Source organism: Aquarana catesbeiana, linkage group LG08 (assembly GCF_042186555.1).
Source record: "Aquarana catesbeiana isolate 2022-GZ linkage group LG08, ASM4218655v1, whole genome shotgun sequence".
Lineage (NCBI taxonomy): Eukaryota > Metazoa > Chordata > Amphibia > Anura > Ranidae > Aquarana > Aquarana catesbeiana.
In genome coordinates this window covers 269,055,378-269,075,930 of record NC_133331.1, presented here as the reverse complement: position 1 = coordinate 269,075,930, position 20,553 = coordinate 269,055,378, and the positions used below count along the sequence as shown (strand labels likewise).

General features: G+C 43.4%; 1 protein-coding gene across 2 annotated transcripts; it reads left to right on the top strand.

Moving 5' to 3' along the window:
* Positions 1–5,577: 5,577 nt before the first annotated feature.
* On the top strand, positions 5,578–17,389 carry LOC141106439 (pulmonary surfactant-associated protein D-like). Of its 2 annotated transcripts, none has more exons than XM_073597221.1 (4): positions 5,578–5,733; positions 7,327–7,453; positions 15,410–15,493; positions 16,812–17,389. In XM_073597221.1, exons 2-4 carry the CDS (start codon positions 7,345–7,347, stop codon positions 17,207–17,209), a joined length of 591 nt encoding a protein of 196 aa, XP_073453322.1. In that variant the 5' UTR covers positions 5,578–5,733; positions 7,327–7,344; the 3' UTR covers positions 17,210–17,389. The 2 variants fall into 2 exon arrangements, with proteins under 2 accessions (XP_073453322.1, XP_073453323.1); XM_073597222.1 differs by lacking the exon at positions 5,578–5,733 and adding an exon at positions 5,979–6,148.
* Positions 17,390–20,553: the final 3,164 nt, after the last annotated feature.

Below are 20,553 nucleotides of genomic sequence, written 5' to 3'. Positions count from 1 at the left end.
GAAGAGGAGGGGGTGGAGGAGAGAGGTGTGTCACAATCAGCATTTTGGAGGCGTGGTGGCGGAACAACCTCCAACACTACTGCACCTTGTCCTGCATCCTTCCCAGCTGCCAGCAGAGTCACCCAATGCGCCGTGAAACTTAGGTAACGTCCCTGTCCATGCCTGCTGGACCATGAGTCAGCGGTAATATGCACCTTACCGCTGACCGCCCTGTCCAGCGAGGCATGGACATTGCCTTCCACATGCCGGTAGAGAGCCGGAATCGCCTTCCGTGAGAAAAAGTGGCGTTTGGGTACCTGCCACTGAGGAACCGCACATTCCACAAACTCACGGAAGGGGGCAGAGTCTACCAACTGAAAAGGCAGCAGTTGAAGTGCTAGCAATTTTGCCAAGCTAGCATTCAACCGCTGGGCATGTGGATGGCTGGGAGCAAACTTCTTTCGGCGGTGCAGCAGCTGGGGCAGGGAAATTTGCCTGGTACAATCTGACGTCGGTGTACCAAAAGCAGATTGCCCACAAGTACTTGGCTGTGACACACCTAATTCTACACCTTCATTCCTCTCACTGCAGGTCTCAGAGAGGACTGAAGGTCTAGTGGGGTTGGAAATCTCAGCTGATGAGGAGCAAGGAGAGATCCTCTTTGTTCTTTGGTGTGGGTCTTTTAGATACGCTTGCCAACGAACTGCATGGCAGGTCAACATATGTCTGGTCAAGCATGTGGTACCCAAGCGGGAGATGTTTTGGCCACGCGAGATACGCTTGAGACATATGTTGCAAATAGCAGCGGTATGATCTGATGCACTCGTCTCAAAAAAGGCCCACACCAAAGAACTTTTTGAATAACGCGCAGAGACTGCAGCGCCCTGCACATGTGGAGCTTTGGGGTGTGATGCAGTCAATGTGCTGCCCTTAGGCTGGCCCCTGGAGGGCATCCTGCCTCGTTGGTGATGTGCCGCCGCCTCCTCCTCCTCCTCCTCCTCCTCCTCCTCCTCTCTCCTATCAGGCACCCACGTTGAGTCAGTGACCTCATCATCCCCTCCCTCCTCATCACTGGAGCAAACCTGGCAGTATGCTGCAGCAGGGGGAGCATGACTGCCAGATTGCTGTCCTTCTTGGGCACCCCCTCTGTCCGTGCTCATGTTACTGCCTTCATCGAGCTCAGTATCGTCATCAGAGCCTTCCAAACGCTGGGCATCCTCCTGGAGCATGTACCCAACACTGTGGTCAAACAGTTCGAGGGAATCCTCATGAGGACATGGTGGAGCTAGGGAAGGAGTCACTGATGACATTGAGCTGAGGGAAGAGGCCGCTGCTTTGCCAGACAAAGCACCCTGGGCATGGGTGAGAGAGGATGAGGAGGATGAGGACGGCTTGGTCATCCACTCGACCAAGTCTTCCGCATGTTGCGGCTCAACACGGCCAGCTGCCGAAAAAAAGGCCAAGCGTGTCCCATGGCCACGTGCTGATGAGGATGCACCGTCTCCACGACCAGCACTAGACACAGAGCCTGCTTGCCCTCTCTTATTGGCTTGTGACTGTCTGCCTCTCCTTCTTGGCCTTCCAGACATACTAATGGCCTGTAGCTGCACTAAGCTGGGATAGAACACCTGTAATTTTCTTCAAGTAGCTTTATATACTGTAACCAGACAAGCCTGCCTGTCAGTAGGAAGATAACAGGAACGGATCTAGCTGAACACTGTGAGCAGGACGCACTGTACTAAATGTAAATAGTCTAGCTGCCTGACCGTGGTACTAATAGGATCAAATAGAACACCTGTAATTTTCTTCAGGTAGCTTTATATACTGTAACCAGACAAGCCTGCCTGTCAGTAGGAAGATAACAGGAACGGATCTAGCTGTACACTGTGAGCAGGACGCACTGTACTAAATGTAAATAGTCTAGCTGCCTGACCGTGGTACTAATAGGATCAAATAGAACACCTGTAATTTTCTTCAGGTAGCTTTATATACTGTAACCAGACAAGCCTGCCTGTCAGTAGGAAGATAACAGGAACGGATCTAGCTGAACACTGTGAGCAGGACGCACTGTACTAAATGTAAATAGTCTAGCTGCCTGACCGTGGTACTAATAGGATCAAATAGAACACCTGTAATTTTCTTCAGGTAGCTTTATATACTGTAACCAGACAAGCCTGCCTGTCAGTAGGAAGATAACAGGAACGGATCTAGCTGAACACTGTGAGCAGGATGCACTGCACTAAATGTAAATAGCAGGAACGGATCTAGCTGAACACTGTGAGCAGGACGCACTGCACTAAATGTAAATAGCAGGAACGGATCTAGCTGAACACTGTGAGCAGGACGCACTGCACTAAATGTAAATAGCAGGAACGGATCTAGCTGAACACTGTGAGCAGGACGCACTGCACTAAATGTAAATAACAGGAACGGATCTAGCTGAACACTGTGAGCAGGACGCACTGCACTAAATGTAAATAGCAGGAACGGATCTAGCTGAACACTGTGAGCAGGACGCACTGCACTAAATGTAAATAGCAGGAACGGATCTAGCTGAACACTGTGAGCAGGACGCACTGCACTAAATGTAAATTGCAGGAACGGATCTAGCTGAACACTGTGAGCAGGACGCACTGCACTAAATGTAAATAGTCTAGAAGATAACAGGAACGGATCTAGCTGAACACTGTGAGCAGGACGCACTGCACTAAATGTAAATAGCAGGAACGGATCTAGCTGAACACTGTGAGCAGGACGCACTGCACTAAATGTAAATAGCAGGAACGGATCTAGCTGAACACTGTGAGCAGGACGCACTGCACTAAATGTAAATAGCAGGAATGGATCTAGCTGAACACTGTGAGCAGGACGCACTGCACTAAATGTAAATAACAGGAACGGATCTAGCTGAACACTGTGAGCAGGACGCACTGCACTAAATGTAAATAGCAGGAACAGATCTAGCTGAACACTGTGAGCAGGACGCACTGCACTAAATGTAAATAGCAGGAACGGTTCTAGCTGAACACTGTGAGCAGGACGCACTGCACTAAATGTAAATTGCAGGAACGGATCTAGCTGAACACTGTGAGCAGGACGCACTGCACTAAATGTAAATAGTCTAGAAGATAACAGGAACGGATCTAGCTGAACACTGTGAGCAGGACGCACTGCACTAAATGTAAATAGCAGGAACGGATCTAGCTGAACACTGTGAGCAGGACGCACTGCATTAAATGTAAATAGTCTAGATAGAAGATAACAGGAACGGATCTAGCTAAACTGAATACAGTGTATATATATATATGCAACACCTGGGATGCATATATATACACAATACACTGTAAGTGCAGCTAACTGACTGACTGTTCTGCCTAATCTATCTAACTCAAATCAAATGACACTGTCTCTCTCTCTCTCTATCTCTCAGCACACCGGAACACACACTACACAGGGCCGCCGTGCAGGCGGCCTTATATAGTGTGGGGTGTGTACTAAATCCCCTGAGCCATAATTGGCCAAAGCCACCCTGGCTTTGGCCAATTACAGCTCTCTCTACTGACGGCGCTGTGATTGGCCAAGCATGCGGGTCATAGTGCATGCTTGGCCAATCATCAGCCAGCAATGCACTGCGATGCCGCAGTGAATTATGGGCCGTGACGCGCCACACGAATTTAGCGCGAACGGCCCATAACGTTCGCAATTCGGCGAACGATCGAACAGCCGATGTTCGAGTCGAACATGGGTTCGACTCGAACACGAAGCTCATCCCTATTCCAAAGCTTGGGAAGCAGCTTCTTGGCAGAGATACCCAGTCGGGGCTCCAGATTCTGTTACAATATGCAAAGCACAGGGTTGGTCAAGGCGAGTTCAGAGTTATGTTGTGTTTTTATGCACTATTAACCACTTTAGCCCCGGAAGGATTTACCCCCTTCCTGACCAGAGCATTTTTTGTGACTCTGTGCTGCGTCCCTTTAGCTGACAATTGCGTGGTTGATGTTGTACCCAAACCAAATTGACGTCCTTATTTGCCCATGTAGCGCTGGTAGATTTGCGATCTACCATATGTTAGGTAAATTTAGTAACTTGTTCGTTGGGAAGGTTAGGTTTGCCTCTGTTCCAGCTTGGCTGACGTTGCGTATGTTTCCATACTGACCGGTGGGTGTCACTGTTATCACTGGTCAGTGTTGGAAAGGCAGCGTGCCGAAGCGTATGGATGCTCTTCTGTCCCGGAGACAACTCGGTGGAGGTGGTCCTCCGAGTTGCATTCTGGGCGAGGGTATTTATGGGACAGACGCCATATTTTGGCGTTCGTTTTACAGCCACCTGCTGGCCCTCCTGGCCGACAGGTATGCGTTAGAGAGCAATCTCGTGGTCCTCTGTTCCGGAGGCCCACGGTGCTACGGCGCAGGGGTGGGCACAGAAGCTTGTCTGGGGCCTACCACAGCAGCCGAGGAATGATCCTGAGCTGTCTATCCAGAGTGAAGAAGCTGGACAACCGAGGAGATCCCAGGGGAGGACCCGTCATGGAAGGATCATGCAGCGTGCTGGTCTGGAGAGGGGCCTGGTGACTCGGTTGGAGGACGTATCCTAAAGTAACTATACAGCATAGTGTTGCCGGGTTGGCTTAAAGGTTCAGGCACTGTGACTGACGTTCATTGCAGAAAAACCAATACATCCTGTGGCAGAGGATCGTACGGGTTTATCCCAAACAAGTCTGTGGCAGAGACTTTTGTTCGTGCTACATACTGGCTGCTAGGCAAGTGAGAGAGGCCTATCCAGGCGAGCAAGGAGTGTGTCCCACGAGGGGAGCACATTCTATTGTAATATCCAAATTCTACCAGGACATTTGTCAAGAATTTTACAAGAAGATATTTGAGTTTCTTCTGCAGTTTCCTTTCTGCCTCTTTCCTGCTACTTCCTTAGTAAATTGTTTAATAAAGCATTGAAAACGTACTCAAATGTTGGTGCGTGTATCGTCCAGAGGTATCTCAACGGAACCCTAGACCCAGTGCCGGTGAAACAGAGGGAAGGAGAGTGAAGGTAACAAGCCCGCTTAAACCAGCTGCTCCACCGAGAGTTATTGCTACACCCACAAATAGAGCTTTCTTTTGGTGGCATTTGATCACCTCTGCCGTTTTTATTTTTTGTGCTATTAACAAAAAAAGAGCGACAATTTTGAAAAAAAGCAATATTTTTTACTTTTTGCTATAATAAAAATCCCCCAAAAATATATAAAAAAACACATTTCTTCCACAGTTTAGGCAGTATGTATTCTTCTACATATTATTGGTAAAACATTCGTAATAAGTGTATATTGTTCCCTAAAACACAGGAAGAAAGTGCAAAAAGAAAACCTGTCGGGGAGCTAGATAATATACTGGTTCTTTTTACTTTTTGCAGAATTTAAGGATGGGGAAGTTGGGAAGGGGGGCCTCATTGAGTAAGCAAACCTTGTCTGAAGTACAAGGTCCTCTTTGACTAAAATGTGTTTATTTGTGCAATACTGTTAAGTAAATTTTGACTGTGCCAAGTTTACAGAAGTCCATTTCTTGGGTTCTTGGGGTCAACGTGTATGTTTGTAGTTTTTGATTTACATAGCTTGCAGGTAGAAATATGTACATAGTCAGATAACATATCAGTATATATAGATCACCACTGTGGGTCTTTTGCATCATCTGCTCCAAGTCTCTTGTGTCTAGCTTGGTCAGGTCTCTTGTGTCTACCTCGGTTAGGTTTCTTGTGTTTATCCTGGTGAGTACTATTTGATTGAGCACCTCTCTTATATTTATCAATAAATGTATTTCTATGTGATGGTAGGTCCAGCTGCCAAAATTATTGCAGATATTTTTTTATTTAATTCACCAGTTTTTGGATGATGGGAATATTTTTCAGATTTCTATAGCAAATAATTTGTTATTCACTTTGGATAGAGTCAGGAAGGGTGACTGTATTGCTGTATCCCCACTGGGGAGATTCATCCTATTTGCCATGGAGGCCATCATCACCAGTACATAAAATGAGATAAGATCCAAAGGGGGAAGGAGACACCTGCATTGCCAACAGCTAAGAGGGGATTTTCAATCACATTGGGAAGATTTCCTCGTTTGTCTCCAGGACAGGAGGTAGAAAACTCCCCAACTGGCTATTAAAATCTCATGATGCTAAGGCAAGTAGTATTTTTTGAGATCAGCAAAGGCAAGTTCATTTAATCACTTCAATACCAGGCACTTTCACCCCCTTCCTGCCCAGGCCAATTGTCAGCTTTCAGCTCTGTCGCACTTTGAATGACAGTTGCGTGATCATACAACATTGTAACCATATGACATTTTTATCTTTTTTTCACACAAATAGAGCTTTCTTTTGGTATTTAATCACCACTGCATTTAATTTTTTATTTTTTTTGCTAAATATAAGAAAAAAAGGATGAAAATATTGAAAAAAATGCAATTTTCTTTTTTCTGTTATAAAATTTTGCAAATAAATAATCTTACTTTATAAGTTTAGACCAAACTTTTCTATTCTGCTACATTTCTTTCGTGAAAATAACCCAAGTCAGAGTTTGTTATTTAGTCTGCACAAAAGTTTTAGAGTCCACAAACTATGGTATATACTGTATATATCAGAAAACTGATAATTCCTGATGTACTGACGGTTAATTCTTGAGCCCCAAAAACACCAGGACAGTACAAATACCCCCCAAATAAGAGGCATGGAGAGTTTTTTGAAGATGTACTTTGTCACAAAATTTTGGAAAATGAAGAAATTAAAAAAATAAGTTATATATATATATATATATATATATATATATATATATATATATATATATTTTTTTTTTTTTTTTTTTCAATTTTTTTCTTTTTTATTACATATTTTTTCATTTTTTTTAAGGATTTTTTTTTAACACACTGTGACCAGAGAAATGCAGTGTTACCATAGTAACACTGTACTACTCTGGAGAAGTGATCAGGATTTTTTTTTGTTACACATTATGATTGCTTACTGTATACCAGTGATTTTCACTGGTACAAGCAACCATTTTTATTGAATAAAACTGATTCATTCGGTGTGTATTGTTGCGTTTAGCTGTGATTGGCCACAGCTAATCACATGGTACAGATGGGCTGTGATCTGCTGTGGTTGGTCACAGTAATCACATGGTACCAGCAGCGGGCTGGTACACTGATCAGTAGTTGGGTGTGACACAGCTGGTGACAGATGCGGCACATTCAGGAATGTCCCGCTCAGCTGTCATTTGACAATAGGCTGGGCAGGAAGGGGTTAATAATGGGATGGGGGCATCAGCATAACATTAATACAATAGTAATTTTGTTTCCTCCTCTGTAGATCAGCTGTGTTTAGAATATGAAAGCTCTGCAGGTTTTCTGTGTACTTTTCCTCTATGCGGCTTTAGTGACGTCAAACTCAAAGGTACGCCCTGATGCTGGAAAAGCTGGAGTGAAAGCAGAATCAGGTATAAATGAACATATCATAAAATCTGGAATAGTTTGGGGTCATTTTTTTCTACATCAATAAGGTTTATTTTTTGATCTGTTCTTATATTTTTTGTAAAAATAGTATTATGTTTGATATGGTTATGTGTTATATATATACAGTATCTCACAAAAGTGAGTACACCCCTCACATTTTTGTAAATATTTTATTATATCTTTTCATGTGACAACACTGAAGAAATGACACTTTGCTACAATGTAAAGTAGTGAGTGTACAGCTTGTATAACAGTGAAAATTTGCTGTCCCTTCAAAATAACTCAACACACAGCCATTAATGTCTAAACCACTGTCAACAAAAGTGAGTACACACCTAAGTGAAAATGTCAAAATTGGGCCGAAAGTGTCAATATTTTGTGTGGCCACCATTATTTTCCAGCACTGCCTTAACCCTCTTGGACATGGAGTTCACCAGAGCTTCACAGGTTGCCACTGGAGTCCTCTTCCACTCCTCCATGATGACATCACAGAGCTGGTGGATGTTAGAGACCTTGCACTCCTCCACCTTCTGTTTGAGGATGCCCCACAGATGCTAAAATACGGGTTTAGGTCTGCGACATGCTTGGCCAGTACATCACCTTTACCCTCAGTTTCTTTAGCAAGGCAGTGGTCGTCTTGGAGGTGTGTTTGGAGTTGTTATCATGTTGGAATACTGCCCTGCAGCCCAGTCTCCAAATGGAGGGGATCATGCTCTGCTTCAGTATGTCACAGTACATGTTGGCATTCATGGGTCCCTCAATGAACTGTAGCTCCCCAGTGCTGGCAGCACTCATGCAGCCCCAGACCATGACACTCTCACCACCATACTTGACTGTAGGCAAGACACACTTGACTTTGTACTCCTCACCTGGTTGCCGCCATACACACTTGACACCTTCTGCATCAAATAAGTTTATCTTGGTCTCATCAGACCACAGGACATGGTTCCAGTAATCCATGTCCTTAGTCTGCTTGTCTTCAGCAAGCTGTTTGCGGGCTTTCTTGTGCATCATCTTTAGAAGAGGCTTCCTTCTGGTACGACAGCCTTGCAGACCAATTTGATGCAGTGTGCTGCGTATGGTCTGAGCACTGACAGGATGACCCCCCCACCCATTCAACCTCTGCAGCAATGCTGGCAGCACTCATACATCTATTTCTCAAAGAGAACCTCTGGATATGACGCCAAGCATGTGCATTCAACTTCTGTTCTGAGTGGAACCTGTCCTATTAAATCGCTGTATGGTATTGGCCACTGTGCTACAGCTCAGTTTCAGGGTCTTGCCAATCTTCTTATAGCCTAGGCCATCTTTATGTAGAGCAACATTTTTTTTTTCAGATCCTCAGAGAGTTCTTTGCCATGAGGTGCCATGTTGAACTTCCAGTGACCAGTATGAGAGAGTGAGAGCGATGCCACAAAATTTAACACACCTGCTCCCCATTCACACCTGAGACCTTGTAACACTAACGAGTCACATGACACCGGGGAGGGAAAATTACTAATTGGGCCCAATTTGGACATTTTCACTTAGGGGTGTACTCACTTTTGTTGGCAGCGGTTTAGATATTAATGGCTGTGTGTTGAGTTATTTTGAGGGGACAGAAAATTTACATTGTTATACAAGCTGTACACTCACTACTTTATATTGTAGCAAAGTGTCATTTCTTCAGTGTTTTCACCTGAAAAGATATAATAAAATATTTACAAAAATGTGAGGGGTGTACTCACTTTTGTAAGATACTGTATATATATATATATATATATTTTCTTTACAGGATCTGTGTTGTGATTGACCCTGGGCAGGCAGATAATTTTTTTTTTTAAATAATGAGGAGCTCCAAAGGGGGAGAGAGGATACTGGGGGGTTGGTGAGTCCAAAGTTGGGCTAAATAATGATGCCCCAGGTCGCCTTACTTTCTCTGTGCTAAATTGTATACTATAATTAACCCCTTGGAGCCAGCACCGCCCAGCCCTTTAAGGGGTGTAGGATTTCAGGAGGCGGGTTGTATGATCATGTGACTGCCATGATTGGCTGTCACGGCAGTCACATGATCGGAAAGCTTCCTATCACAACTAGCGATCAGGAGCTTTCTGTTAGCCGCCCGTAACTGTGTTGGGAGCATGTAGGGCATGCACCCTCAGCACAGCTGTATTCACGCTAACGAATGTAAATATGCGGCTGCTCGGCCCTGGATTTCCGGGATCAAAAGGACCCCAGGACCACCAGGAGTCTGCAAGAATTCAGGTTGGAAGGAGCATTGTGCTCAAGGGGTCTATAACTGGAAGTGAAGCTCTGAGCAAATTGTATTTTTTCTGCTTTGAAGTACAAGGGAAAGGTTAGAACCTCTGTTAGGCTTGTGGTGTCTATGTCCCTCTTGAGTTCTTTTTAAGATAATCAGGTTTTTATTGCTGCTGACTTGGTCCCTATTCTTTTTTCCAAGTAACAATAAGTCAACGAGAGAGTAAGTACCAATTAAAGATACCTAATTACAGCACATGACTCAGATTGGCGGACTATTTCAAAGGGTTCACAGGAAGAAATACGCTAAAGATAACACAGGATTAAATCTGTAGAAGGGCCAAATACACAGTGGTTAAAACGTTAAAGTGTTACTAAACCCAGGACCCTGCATTCACTACATGTGGTCTCCCACAGTACACAGAATATGGAAATGCAATTACTTTAGTAAAAATAAAATACCTTTTCTCATCAACAGTATATAGCAGTCTTGTGACTTCTATCAGTGTCTGGTTAAAGCTTGTAGGAGGAGTTTTCATTCTCCCCTGACTGTCCTATGAGGCTGCAGGACCCCTGACCATCTGTCTGGACAGTGCTGATTGGCCCTGTGCTGATCACATGCACCCACCCAAAAAAAAAAAAAAACTTTCCAGCAACACACACCAAACTGAGCATGTGCAGAGTGTCCCCAAGGCTTTGTGCTATCAGCAGATGGATTGGGGACAGTAAAAGAAGGAGAGGGTCAAACAGCCTTTTTACGCAATGGGGATGATTAACCCCTTAAAGAGTTTGTTAACTCAAAAAAATAAAAATAAAGATATATTAAAAAAAAATTAAAAAAAATACCCTTTTCCTATAAAGCATGTTATACAGCACAGAGCTTGTGCTGTGTCATTTAGCCCCCTGTATTACCTGTAATACCAGGCTGATCTTGCTAGTTTCTACCTTCCCCTCTGTACGCTGACCCTGATAAATCAGGGCCGCTGAGCCCTGACACCATTGTCAGCGTAGGTGCCTCCGTCAGCCACAGCCCTCCTCTGTATCTCCTGTGTCCTCTCCTTCATCCTCTCCCCCCTCCCCTCTCTGCCTGTCAGCTCCATGTCCTCGCCGCCTCTTCCCGTCCTGCTGCTCAAATTACTGTTTTTTTTTTTATATAATCCTCTCAGTTTTTTTTTTTTTTTTTTTAATGTAATGGCCCCCTGTGACTGTGCTTTATAAAAATAATGCTGTATATACCTTGTTTACAGAGTGCTGATCTGTGCTGATCTGCACTCATTGACCCGCCTCACTCTCCTCTCTCAGCCCGACAGATGCAGCGGGAGGGGCCACCTCTTTTCTCCTTCCCTCCTGACTGACATCATTGGGGGATCCCCAGCCCCGCCTGCTGCATCTGTCGGGCCAAGAGAGGAGAAAGAGGCGGGTCAATGAGCGCAGAACAGCGCTCTGTTAATAAGGTATATACAACATTGTATTTTATAAAGCACAGTCACAGGGGGCTATTACATTAAAAAACAGAGAGGATTATGTAAAGATACTTTGGTGGGTTAACCACCGCTTTAAGTGGTTATAAAGTCAGAAGTTTTTTTATCCTAATGCATTCTATGCATTAAGATAAAAAGCCTTCTGTGTGCAGCAGCCCCCCTCAGCCCTCCTAATACTTACCTGAGCGATGTCCACAAGTGCCTCGTCAGTCCGGGACGTTCCCTCCTGATTGGTTGAGACATAGCAGCGGTGCCTTGGCTCCTGCTGCTGTCAATTAAACTCAGTTAGCCAATCAGGAGAGAGAGGGGGTGGTGCCCTGACTCCATGTCTGAATGGACCCACAGAGCAGTGGCTCGGCTCAGGTGCCCCCCGTAGCCAGCTGCTTGCTGTGGGGGCACTCAACAGGAGGGAGGGGCCAGGAGCTCCAGCCAGGGACCTGAGAAAAGGAGGATCCAAGCTGCCCTGTCCAAAGCCATTACACAGAATAGGTAAGTATACACATGTTTGTTATTTTAATAGAAAAAAGAAACTAGACTTTACAATCACTTTAGGTTCCACAGTGAGTATAACAAACACGCTTTACTGCATATACAGGCAGATTTTACTGTTGTGGGTTTAGTAACACTAAAATATCTGGAATCTCATTGTGACATAATGCAAAAATAAGCTGTATGGAAACGATCATCACCCAATGAGGGGGGGTCAAACCGTCCCATCAGGGATATGCGGCAAGGGTGAGATAGATGTGCAATTGACTTTATTTTAATTGGGGTGGGGAAGGGGGTAGATTACTAGGATAAAAGAAAAGAACAAGAGGTAAGAGAAGAGGGGAAGAGGGCAGAAAGGGGGGGGGGGAGGTGAGCAGCAGGGAGGATGCAGGGAAAGCAGGGAGGGGGTAAGGGGTGAAGGGGTGGTAAAAGGATTTGCAAATTCCTTTGACCATTTAACCTTTGGAAGATTTACCCCTCTTCATGACCAGGCTACTTTTTGCAATATGGCACTGCGTTACTTTAACTGACAATTGTGCGGTTGAGCGACACTGTACACAAATAGAATATAGGTCCTATAAATAGAGCCTTATTTTGGTGGTATTTGATCACCACTGGGTTTTTTATTTTTTGTGCTATAAACAAAAAACGACCGACAATTTTGAAAAAAAAAAAAACAATATTTTTTACTTTCTGCTATAAAACATATCCAATAAAAAAATGTAAAAAATCTAATTTCTTCATAAATTTAGGCCAATGTGTATTCTGCTACAAGTTTTTGATTAAAATAAAACCCCAATACGCGTATATTGATTGGTTTGCGCAAATGTTATAGCGTCTACAAACTGTGGGATATTTTTTAACATTTTTACTAGTAATGGCAGTGATCAGTCTATACTGACAGAACTGCAATCTGCCTTTACAAAGACCATCATTTTGCCCATGTTCTGAACGATCAGCGGGTGTCGGAGGACATCGGGTCAGAGTGGGAGCGTGCCACCAGCGGCGCACACTCATTACCAAAACCCGGAAGTGCAGGATCACGTTTATATACACGTGATTCTGCGCAGCGAAGACCCCCTGTAGCAGTAAATATGCTATGGGGCGGCCAGCAAGTGGCTAATGAATCTCTTTGATGTGTGGTTCCTGCCATATCTAACCTCTCCCGGAAAAGAGGGAGCAAAGGAAGTATAATGTCTCACAGGGAGAAAGAACTCAGGGATAAGGAAAGAGGTCATAGAGGTATGTATGTTCAAGGAGCAGGTTCCATCAGATGGTAGTAATGGTCAGTTGTTTTGGAAATGAAGCCAACAGGCCCATGTAGTCAAGAATTTAGAAGGGGTATCACGTGCAATATGAATTAACTCCATTTTCTCAATTTTACGCAGACGGGTGAGCCAGTCAGACATGGATGGAGTGTGAGGCGTGCCCCAATGCACTAGTATGCAAAGCTAAGCAGCGTTAACCATATGCATAGCTAGTGTAGTACGATACAGCTTAGTGTGTAGAGTGGAATGGTGTAAGAGAAATTGCATTGGGATGTAATCTAGTGTGTAGGTGGTCACCTGGGACATAATACCAGGAACATCCAACCAATAGGATTGGGTCAGTGGGCATGACCACCAGATGCAGAGAAGCGTGCCAGTCTCTCTAGCACATCTCCAGCAAAGGTTGGTTGTTTCTGGATTGAATTTATAAATCTGGATACCGTTGAGTTCTTTTTATTTTATTTTATTTCTTTTAATGATGTGTAATATTATTTTGCAAAATTATTTCTATGAAATTTTCTAACAAAACCTTTTACAAAAATTCCTCTGAAAAACATCTATGTTGGATAAAGGGATCAGCATGCAAGATACTTTGCAAAGAGTTCTGTAAAAGAAAAGCCCAGCACTGGCTGTGTGCGTAGAAGCAGCTTGTGTACAGCCGAAAAAGCCAGATGGTTTGTTTTAAAAAGAAACTGTAAAGTCGGGAGGAGTAAATTATGAGGTGGGGGTCCCTTTGCGTGAATCAATTTGTAATCTGTGTAATCTGATCTCCCCAACTGTGAATGGACGTTGCTGCCACTAAAGAAGAAATCCCTTCAACTTTTAGTCACTGACATTAGATTGCCCGGCCATAAGCAAAGATCCTATTCCTGGCACTGTTCCAACTTCCAGAAGTCCTAAACCATGCTAGATACAAAAAGTAAGACTTCTTTTTAAGGAAATAAAAAAGAGCCATAAATCTGATCACTGCTCACGTCAAGGCTGAGAGCTCTTCTGAGGAGTACTGAGGCTGGTGCTGTGATGTTCTCAGGAAGCTATGTGCATAACCCTGCTGGCCCCTCACAGCAGCCATAAATGAGGGAACACCTCACTAACAGAGCTATGGATTCCATAAAACCATACTTGGATGTACGGGTTATTTCACTTGGCCTTATCGGGTGACTGGAGCAGATTTAAAGGGAATATAGGCAAGGGGGTAACAAGTAAACTTGCTAATTTGCCTGTATGGATATAGAACAGCTTACTTCAGGTTAATATAAAATGGTCCTTTTTACAGCCCTCATTGAAAATAGCCAGTAATCTTCTGTAGGCATACTGTGACATAGAAGAGAGTAAAAATCCAGCACCAGGACATCTTGGCATTAAAATTTGATATCTTTATTAAATCCATCAAACCATAAAGGACTCAATTCCTAAAAAAAATACGCATTACAGCCTCCTACATAGGCCTTAGTCATAATGACTAAGGCCTATATAGGAGGATGACACACGGCAATTTTTAGGAATTGATTCCTTTTTATGGTTTGATGGATTAAATAAAAATCTAAACTTTTAATGCTAAGACATCCTGGTGCTGGATTTTTACTCTCTTCATTGGATTTTAGACATTCAGTACTACGTGAGTCCAGGGCACAGATGTCTTGATCTCATCCTGTCTATCCTTATGAGATTTTGGAATTGTAGCACTTCATTCGTTGCTCTATACCAAGGGTCCTCAAACTTTCTAAACAAAGGGCCAGTGTACTGTCCTTCAGACTTAAGGGGGGCTGGACTGAGGCCATCAGGAGTAGAAAATGTCCCAGTTGGAATAAACAATGGCTCCATCTTTGGTGTCAGTGAGAGGAATTGTGCCCCATCGTTTGTGTCATTGGTAGGAATTGTGCCCCATCATTGGTGTCATTGGGCCCCATCATGATATCATTGGTAGGAATTGTGCTCCATCGTTTGTGTCAGTGGAAAGAGTTGTGCCCCTTCGTTGTATCATTGGTAGGAATTGTGCCCCATCGTTGGCATCACTGGGAGGAATTGTGCCCCATCCTTGGTGTCACTGGGAGGAATTGTGCCCTATCATTGGTGTCACTTGGAGGAAGTATGACCCATCGTTGGTTTCACTGGGAGGAAGTGTGACCCATCGTTGGTATCACTGGGAGGAATTGTGCTCCATCGTTGGTGTCAGTGAAGGAAAATGTACCCCAAAGGCCAGATAAAAGCAAGAAAAGGGCCACATCTGGCTCCCGGCAGAAGTTTGGAGACCACTGCTCTATACTGTGACATAGAGCCACAATGCTGTGCCATAGTGCATGGGAGCTCCAGTGAATGGGGTGATTGTTTGAACATCCAAAGTGGGTACCCAAAATTTTCAAAAACAAATTACAAATTCTTAAGTTAAATTAAAAGCAATGAATACATTTTTTCAATAGGTACATAATTGACTTCATTGACCTTATTATCAATCCTTCAACAGTATCAAGTTCTCTTTGCGCAGTGTGTGAAGATCTTCGAGAGGAAGTCAAAGTCTTGAATGAACAACAAAAAGCACTGAAAACAGGTAAGAAGAAACAAATATTTGTTGCAAAAAAATTAGATGGTCACTTTAATGCCTGATGTACCAAAGTGTTCTACTAAGAATCTGAGCCAAGAGACTGAACCTAAGTTAGACCATGGAGACATATCTCATTCTTAGTAAGAAAATGTTGATATATTGGGTTCTTTATGTTTAGATTACTCTAAAGTGATATTAAAGTCTTGTTTTTTTTGTTTAAAAATAACAATCATGTTAATGCTTACCTGCTCTGTGTAGTGGTTTTGCACAGAGCAGCCCAGATCCTCCTCTTCTCTGGTCCCCCGCCAGCCGTCCTGGCCCCTCCCCCCTGCCGAGTGCTCCCACAGCAAGCAGTTTGCTATGGGAACACCCGAGACCAGTCACTGCTCGATGTGTCTATTCAGACATGGAGCTGTGCCTCGGCCCTGCCCTCTTTCTCTCCTCATTGGCTCACTGACTTTGATTGACAGCAGCCAGAGCCAGTGTCGTCCGCTGCTGTCTCAGCCAATGAAGTAGAATCCCCAAACAGCCGAGGCTCTAGTGCAACATCGCTGAAATTAGATAGGGCTCAGGTAAGTATTAGGGGGCTGCTGCACACAAAGGGTTTTTTTTTTAGATAAAACACCTTCTGCCTTTAGAACCACTTTAATTTTGCTGTATATAACCATTATACATCTCATGGGAATTTCAGGGGAATCCATAAGCCTATATATATGTGGATAGGTACAGGCAACACTGGATACATCAGATTATAGAATTCATTAGTAATGTGTTTGTGCCATGGTTTGGCTACAAGCAAGGTATAGCAACAGGTTGACCTAAAGTGGAACTTTAGTCAGAAAATGAAGTCTAGCTAGATGACTTCAGGCTGGCCCCTTTTGCGGGTATAGCTATGTAAAACATTAAAAATAAGTGTTTAAAATCCAGTAATGCACCCTGCTTTGCACATGCTCTGTTGCTCTCTATTTTTAGGCACTGTGCTGAATTCGTAGAGGCCAATTTTCTGACAGCCTAAAGATTTACTGCGGTTCAGGGGCTCTGGGATTCAGCAAAATGGAAGACTCCAGCAAGAAGAAACAGGAACAATGCTGGAGGCAATTTACAGCACACACTTATTTTGATATAAATATTAATGTGGAATGTATGTTCCCTACTAAAGAACTAGAACTAAAGAAGTTGTTATGGGGTAAAGTTCCACTTTAAGTGCCAGCCCACCACCACCACCATGTTTAATTTTGCTTGCGGTGAAGATACTTGTACATCATAGTGATAGTATATTATCTTGTGATGAAATATATTCTTTTTTCTTCTCTTTCTTTTTCAGCATTTTTATTTTTCAAAGGAAGAGCTACAAGTGGTGACAAAATCTACCTCTCAGATGGTGACCAAGGCAATTTTAACGATGCTAGAGAAAGGTGCACAAAGGCGGGAGGTCAAATGGCCTCTCCAAGGAATGCTGAAGAGAACGAAGCCATACTGTTCATCACCAATCAGTACGGTGTTGCTTCTTATCTTGGAATAAATGAACTTGAGGAACTTGGGACTTATAGATATCCAGGCGGTGAGGCGATTTCCTTCACCAACTGGAATGTTGGTGAACCCAATAATTTTGAAGGCAGACAGGAGAATTGTGTAGAGATGCAAAATACAGGAAGATGGAATGACATTGTTTGTGCAAATACACGTCTTATCATCTGCGAGTTTTCTATCACTAGATTTTAAAATAATTACTTCTTTCGTCACTTTAATTTGTAAGGGAGTTTTGGCTTTTGAGGTCTTAAAGAAGAAAACGAATGCAACTATCACATTTCAGCAGTTTGTCAGTCATCAATAAAACCTGCCTTCTGATTTTGTAGTATAAAAAAAAAAATTTGTCACATTAAAAAAAATGCACATACTGTATTTATATATATCATTATGTATTTCCATATTATAAGAAAGCACAAGGAGAAATATTGACAACAGCGAGAAGTGGTAAACCTATGTAGTTCACTAGTCTAAGGGGAGTTCAGATTAACAAAACAAATTCTTTTTTGCGCTTTATTGCACATTAAAATGTAACTTCAGCACCAACTTTTTTTCATTTCAAGAGGAACAAAAAAGTGGTACAATAATATATTTCACAGTTGTTATGTAGATATACAATACCTTCCACACAGGCATACAGGAAGTCCCCGAGTTACGAACACAATAGGGACTGTAGTCGAAGTAAGTCGAAGCTGTTCGCAACACTGCATTTGTAAGTGTAACTTCCGGTCGGAACACTGCATTCGTAAGTGTAATCGCCGCCTGTGCATGGATGTGGGATGTTCCGGGCGCTTGTTATGTTATCTGGGGCGTAGTGTGGGATGTGTCCGGAGGTGCTCGAAAGGTATCCAGGACCAACGTGGAGCACAAGTGGCCGGCATATGAGGCCATTCGTAAGTAGGAATCATTTGTAACTCGGGTGTTCGTAACTCGGGAACTGCCTGTACATAGTTAAATATTGTTAAATCAGGTTAGAGAGTCTCCAAACAAGACATTTTCTGACGAGACAGTGAGTCCAAATCTTAAGAAAATTAGGTGCTTTTATTCCATACACTGCAGTGGAGAAACACAATACACAGTTCTCAATAAAGCAGTAATGCGAAAGTGTTTCTGAGGTTACATCTACAGGCTATACAATTTTATAAGTATGAATATGCATAAGGTCCAGGCGTGTTATAGGTGTGATCATATAGTTTAGTCCAATCAGCATTCATTTCTTCTTAGTAGCAAGGGAACAGTTAAGTAGGTGGTTACATCATGTGACTGATAGAAAGTGCAAGAAAACATGAGCGCCGCCATAACGGTACTAGATCAGAACAGCTAGATAAGACAGTCCATTTCTTGGAGCAAAAAGGGAGTAAACTATTGCTTCTTATCTGGTGGTGAAGGTCATCATGGACTGAAAACTCTGTGTCCAAATAGAAGCAAAAAAGTGCATTACTAATTCTTAAAGTGATCGTCTCTCTCTCTCTCTCTCTCTCTCTCTCTCTCTCTCTCTCTCTCTCTCTCTCTCTCTCTCTCTCTATATATATATATATATATATATAAAACTCAACATTATCAGACCCCTATAATTCTACTAATTTCCCTCCTCTTGACCCCTATGGAGGGGTCACTACCAAATCTTCCCTACCTAGTTTGATACCAGAGGATCCACAGTACTATTTCACATCTATGTGGAGTAAAGTTCTTTTTAGGGTGTATGTGGATACATATCCTTACATATTCGCATCACCCATCTCAGCATCATACAAATCTGCTAATCTGAATATCTGATAATGCTCTCTCTCTTCCTTGGGGTCATCTTCCTCAGTTCTAACTGACATTGCAGTAATCTTTGTATTTCACATTTAGCACACCTGAAAAAAAAACAAATAAATAAGCAATCTTTTAATGATGATGTGAGGACAACAAAAAAACCTATCTGTTGAATCCATAGAAATTGACCATTTCTAAACTCAGTGTAATCTGGGTTTGTCATATTTCCTATCATAATGTCACATTGTATACCTTTTTTCTTTACTAAACAAGGGGATATTCCCAAGGGCCTTAAAGGGGTTGTAAAGGTAAAAATTTTTTCACCTTAATGCATTCTATGCATTAAGGTGAAAAAACTTTTGACAGTACCGCCGCCCCCAGGCCCCCCGTTTTACTTACCTGACGCCTCGAATCTTCGCTGCTCGTCCTCGTCATCTTCATTGCAGCTCAGCCTGGTCACTGATTGGCTGCAGTGGATGGATTGAAAGCAGCGCAGCCATTGGCTCGCGCTGCTGTCAATCACATCCGATGACGCGGCGCGCCGGGGGGCGGGGCCGAGTGATACAGCGAGCGGCTATAGCCGCCGGCTGTATCACGGGAGCGCGCCCGCAAGCACTCACCACCATGCGAGGGAGCTCGCATTAAGGTGGTAAATGCTTGCGGGGAGGAGCTGAAACAGCCGCCGAGGGACCCCAGAAGACCAGGTTCGGGGCCACTCTGTGCAGAACGAGCTGCACAGTGAAGGTAAGTATAACATGTTTGTTATTTTTAAAAAAAAAAAAAATTAACTTTACAACCCCTTTAAGGTATATTTAGCATAAAATATATTTTCACAATAATAGAACATTTGTGGTATTCTGGACATTCAAGTTTTTGGGCAGCCTTGTATTGCTTAAACACAGCCTTTTTTTGAACCGTCTAGCAATTACTCAAATTGCTCCTTATGCCTGTGAGCATGTGTAATTTGTACAGGTGATTTTCCTCTATAGCCTTGACTGCTAAGATCAAGCAAAGGCATAACAGCAGTTTACTCATCTTTTGAAATCAGCTGTACTTTCTTTCAATGGCTGGCATGTATCCACGTCACTTTACAGCTGTAGCAGTTGTCAGGAGCACTTGGAAGGGTCCTTCAAACTTTGTTCCCAAAGATAATTTCACATGTTCTTTTACTAGGACCCAATCACCTGGCTGTAAATAATGTGTTCCAGTTACTTGATCTGGATCTGGAATTTAATTGTGCATCGCAGTTAGTTGCTTGTATTAGACAAATACATAAAAAACGAAATCATGAAGGGCGTGGCCTGGAGCTCAACGGGAATGGACACTGATTAACTGAGCTCCGCACACCCATGGATGAAATGACCCCTTCCAGCCTCTCAGAAACGGCGATGGGCAAGCGGGACAAACCTACACCAGGCTCCAGTCAACGCCGATCGTTCTCCACCCCAAGATCCCGCAGCATACTAGAGCTTTTTGAGCTCCAGACACACCGGACCCGAGACCTTTCTGTAGCCAAAATGGTGCTGATGCAACACGAGGCAGAACACAGTGAGGACTCCCTGTCGGCCTCAGAAGACATGGTAAGGGAACCTGCCTACACAGATCACCCACGCAACTGTCAGAAATTACCAAAATAGCGGCAGACATTAAAAACACTTTCTCTTCAGCTACCACTGATCTGAAAGCTGATCTTCTGTCCCTGTTGGATCGCTTATCACACACAGAGAGAGCAGAGGCAAAAAGAGACAGAGCTGTAGAGCATTTGGAGATGGCTGTCTCAT

Excerpts from the sequence above, each read along its gene's own strand:
- LOC141106439 (XM_073597221.1), top strand. The coding sequence starts at position 7,345 with ATGAAAGCTCTGCAGGTTTTCTGTGTACTTTTCCTCTATGCGGCTTTA. Across the intron at positions 7,454-15,409 it reads TGGAGTGAAAGCAGAATCAG|TATCAAGTTCTCTTTGCGCA; the intron begins GTATAAATGAAC and ends ATCCTTCAACAG. Across the intron at positions 15,494-16,811 it reads ACAAAAAGCACTGAAAACAG|CATTTTTATTTTTCAAAGGA; the intron begins GTAAGAAGAAAC and ends TTTCTTTTTCAG.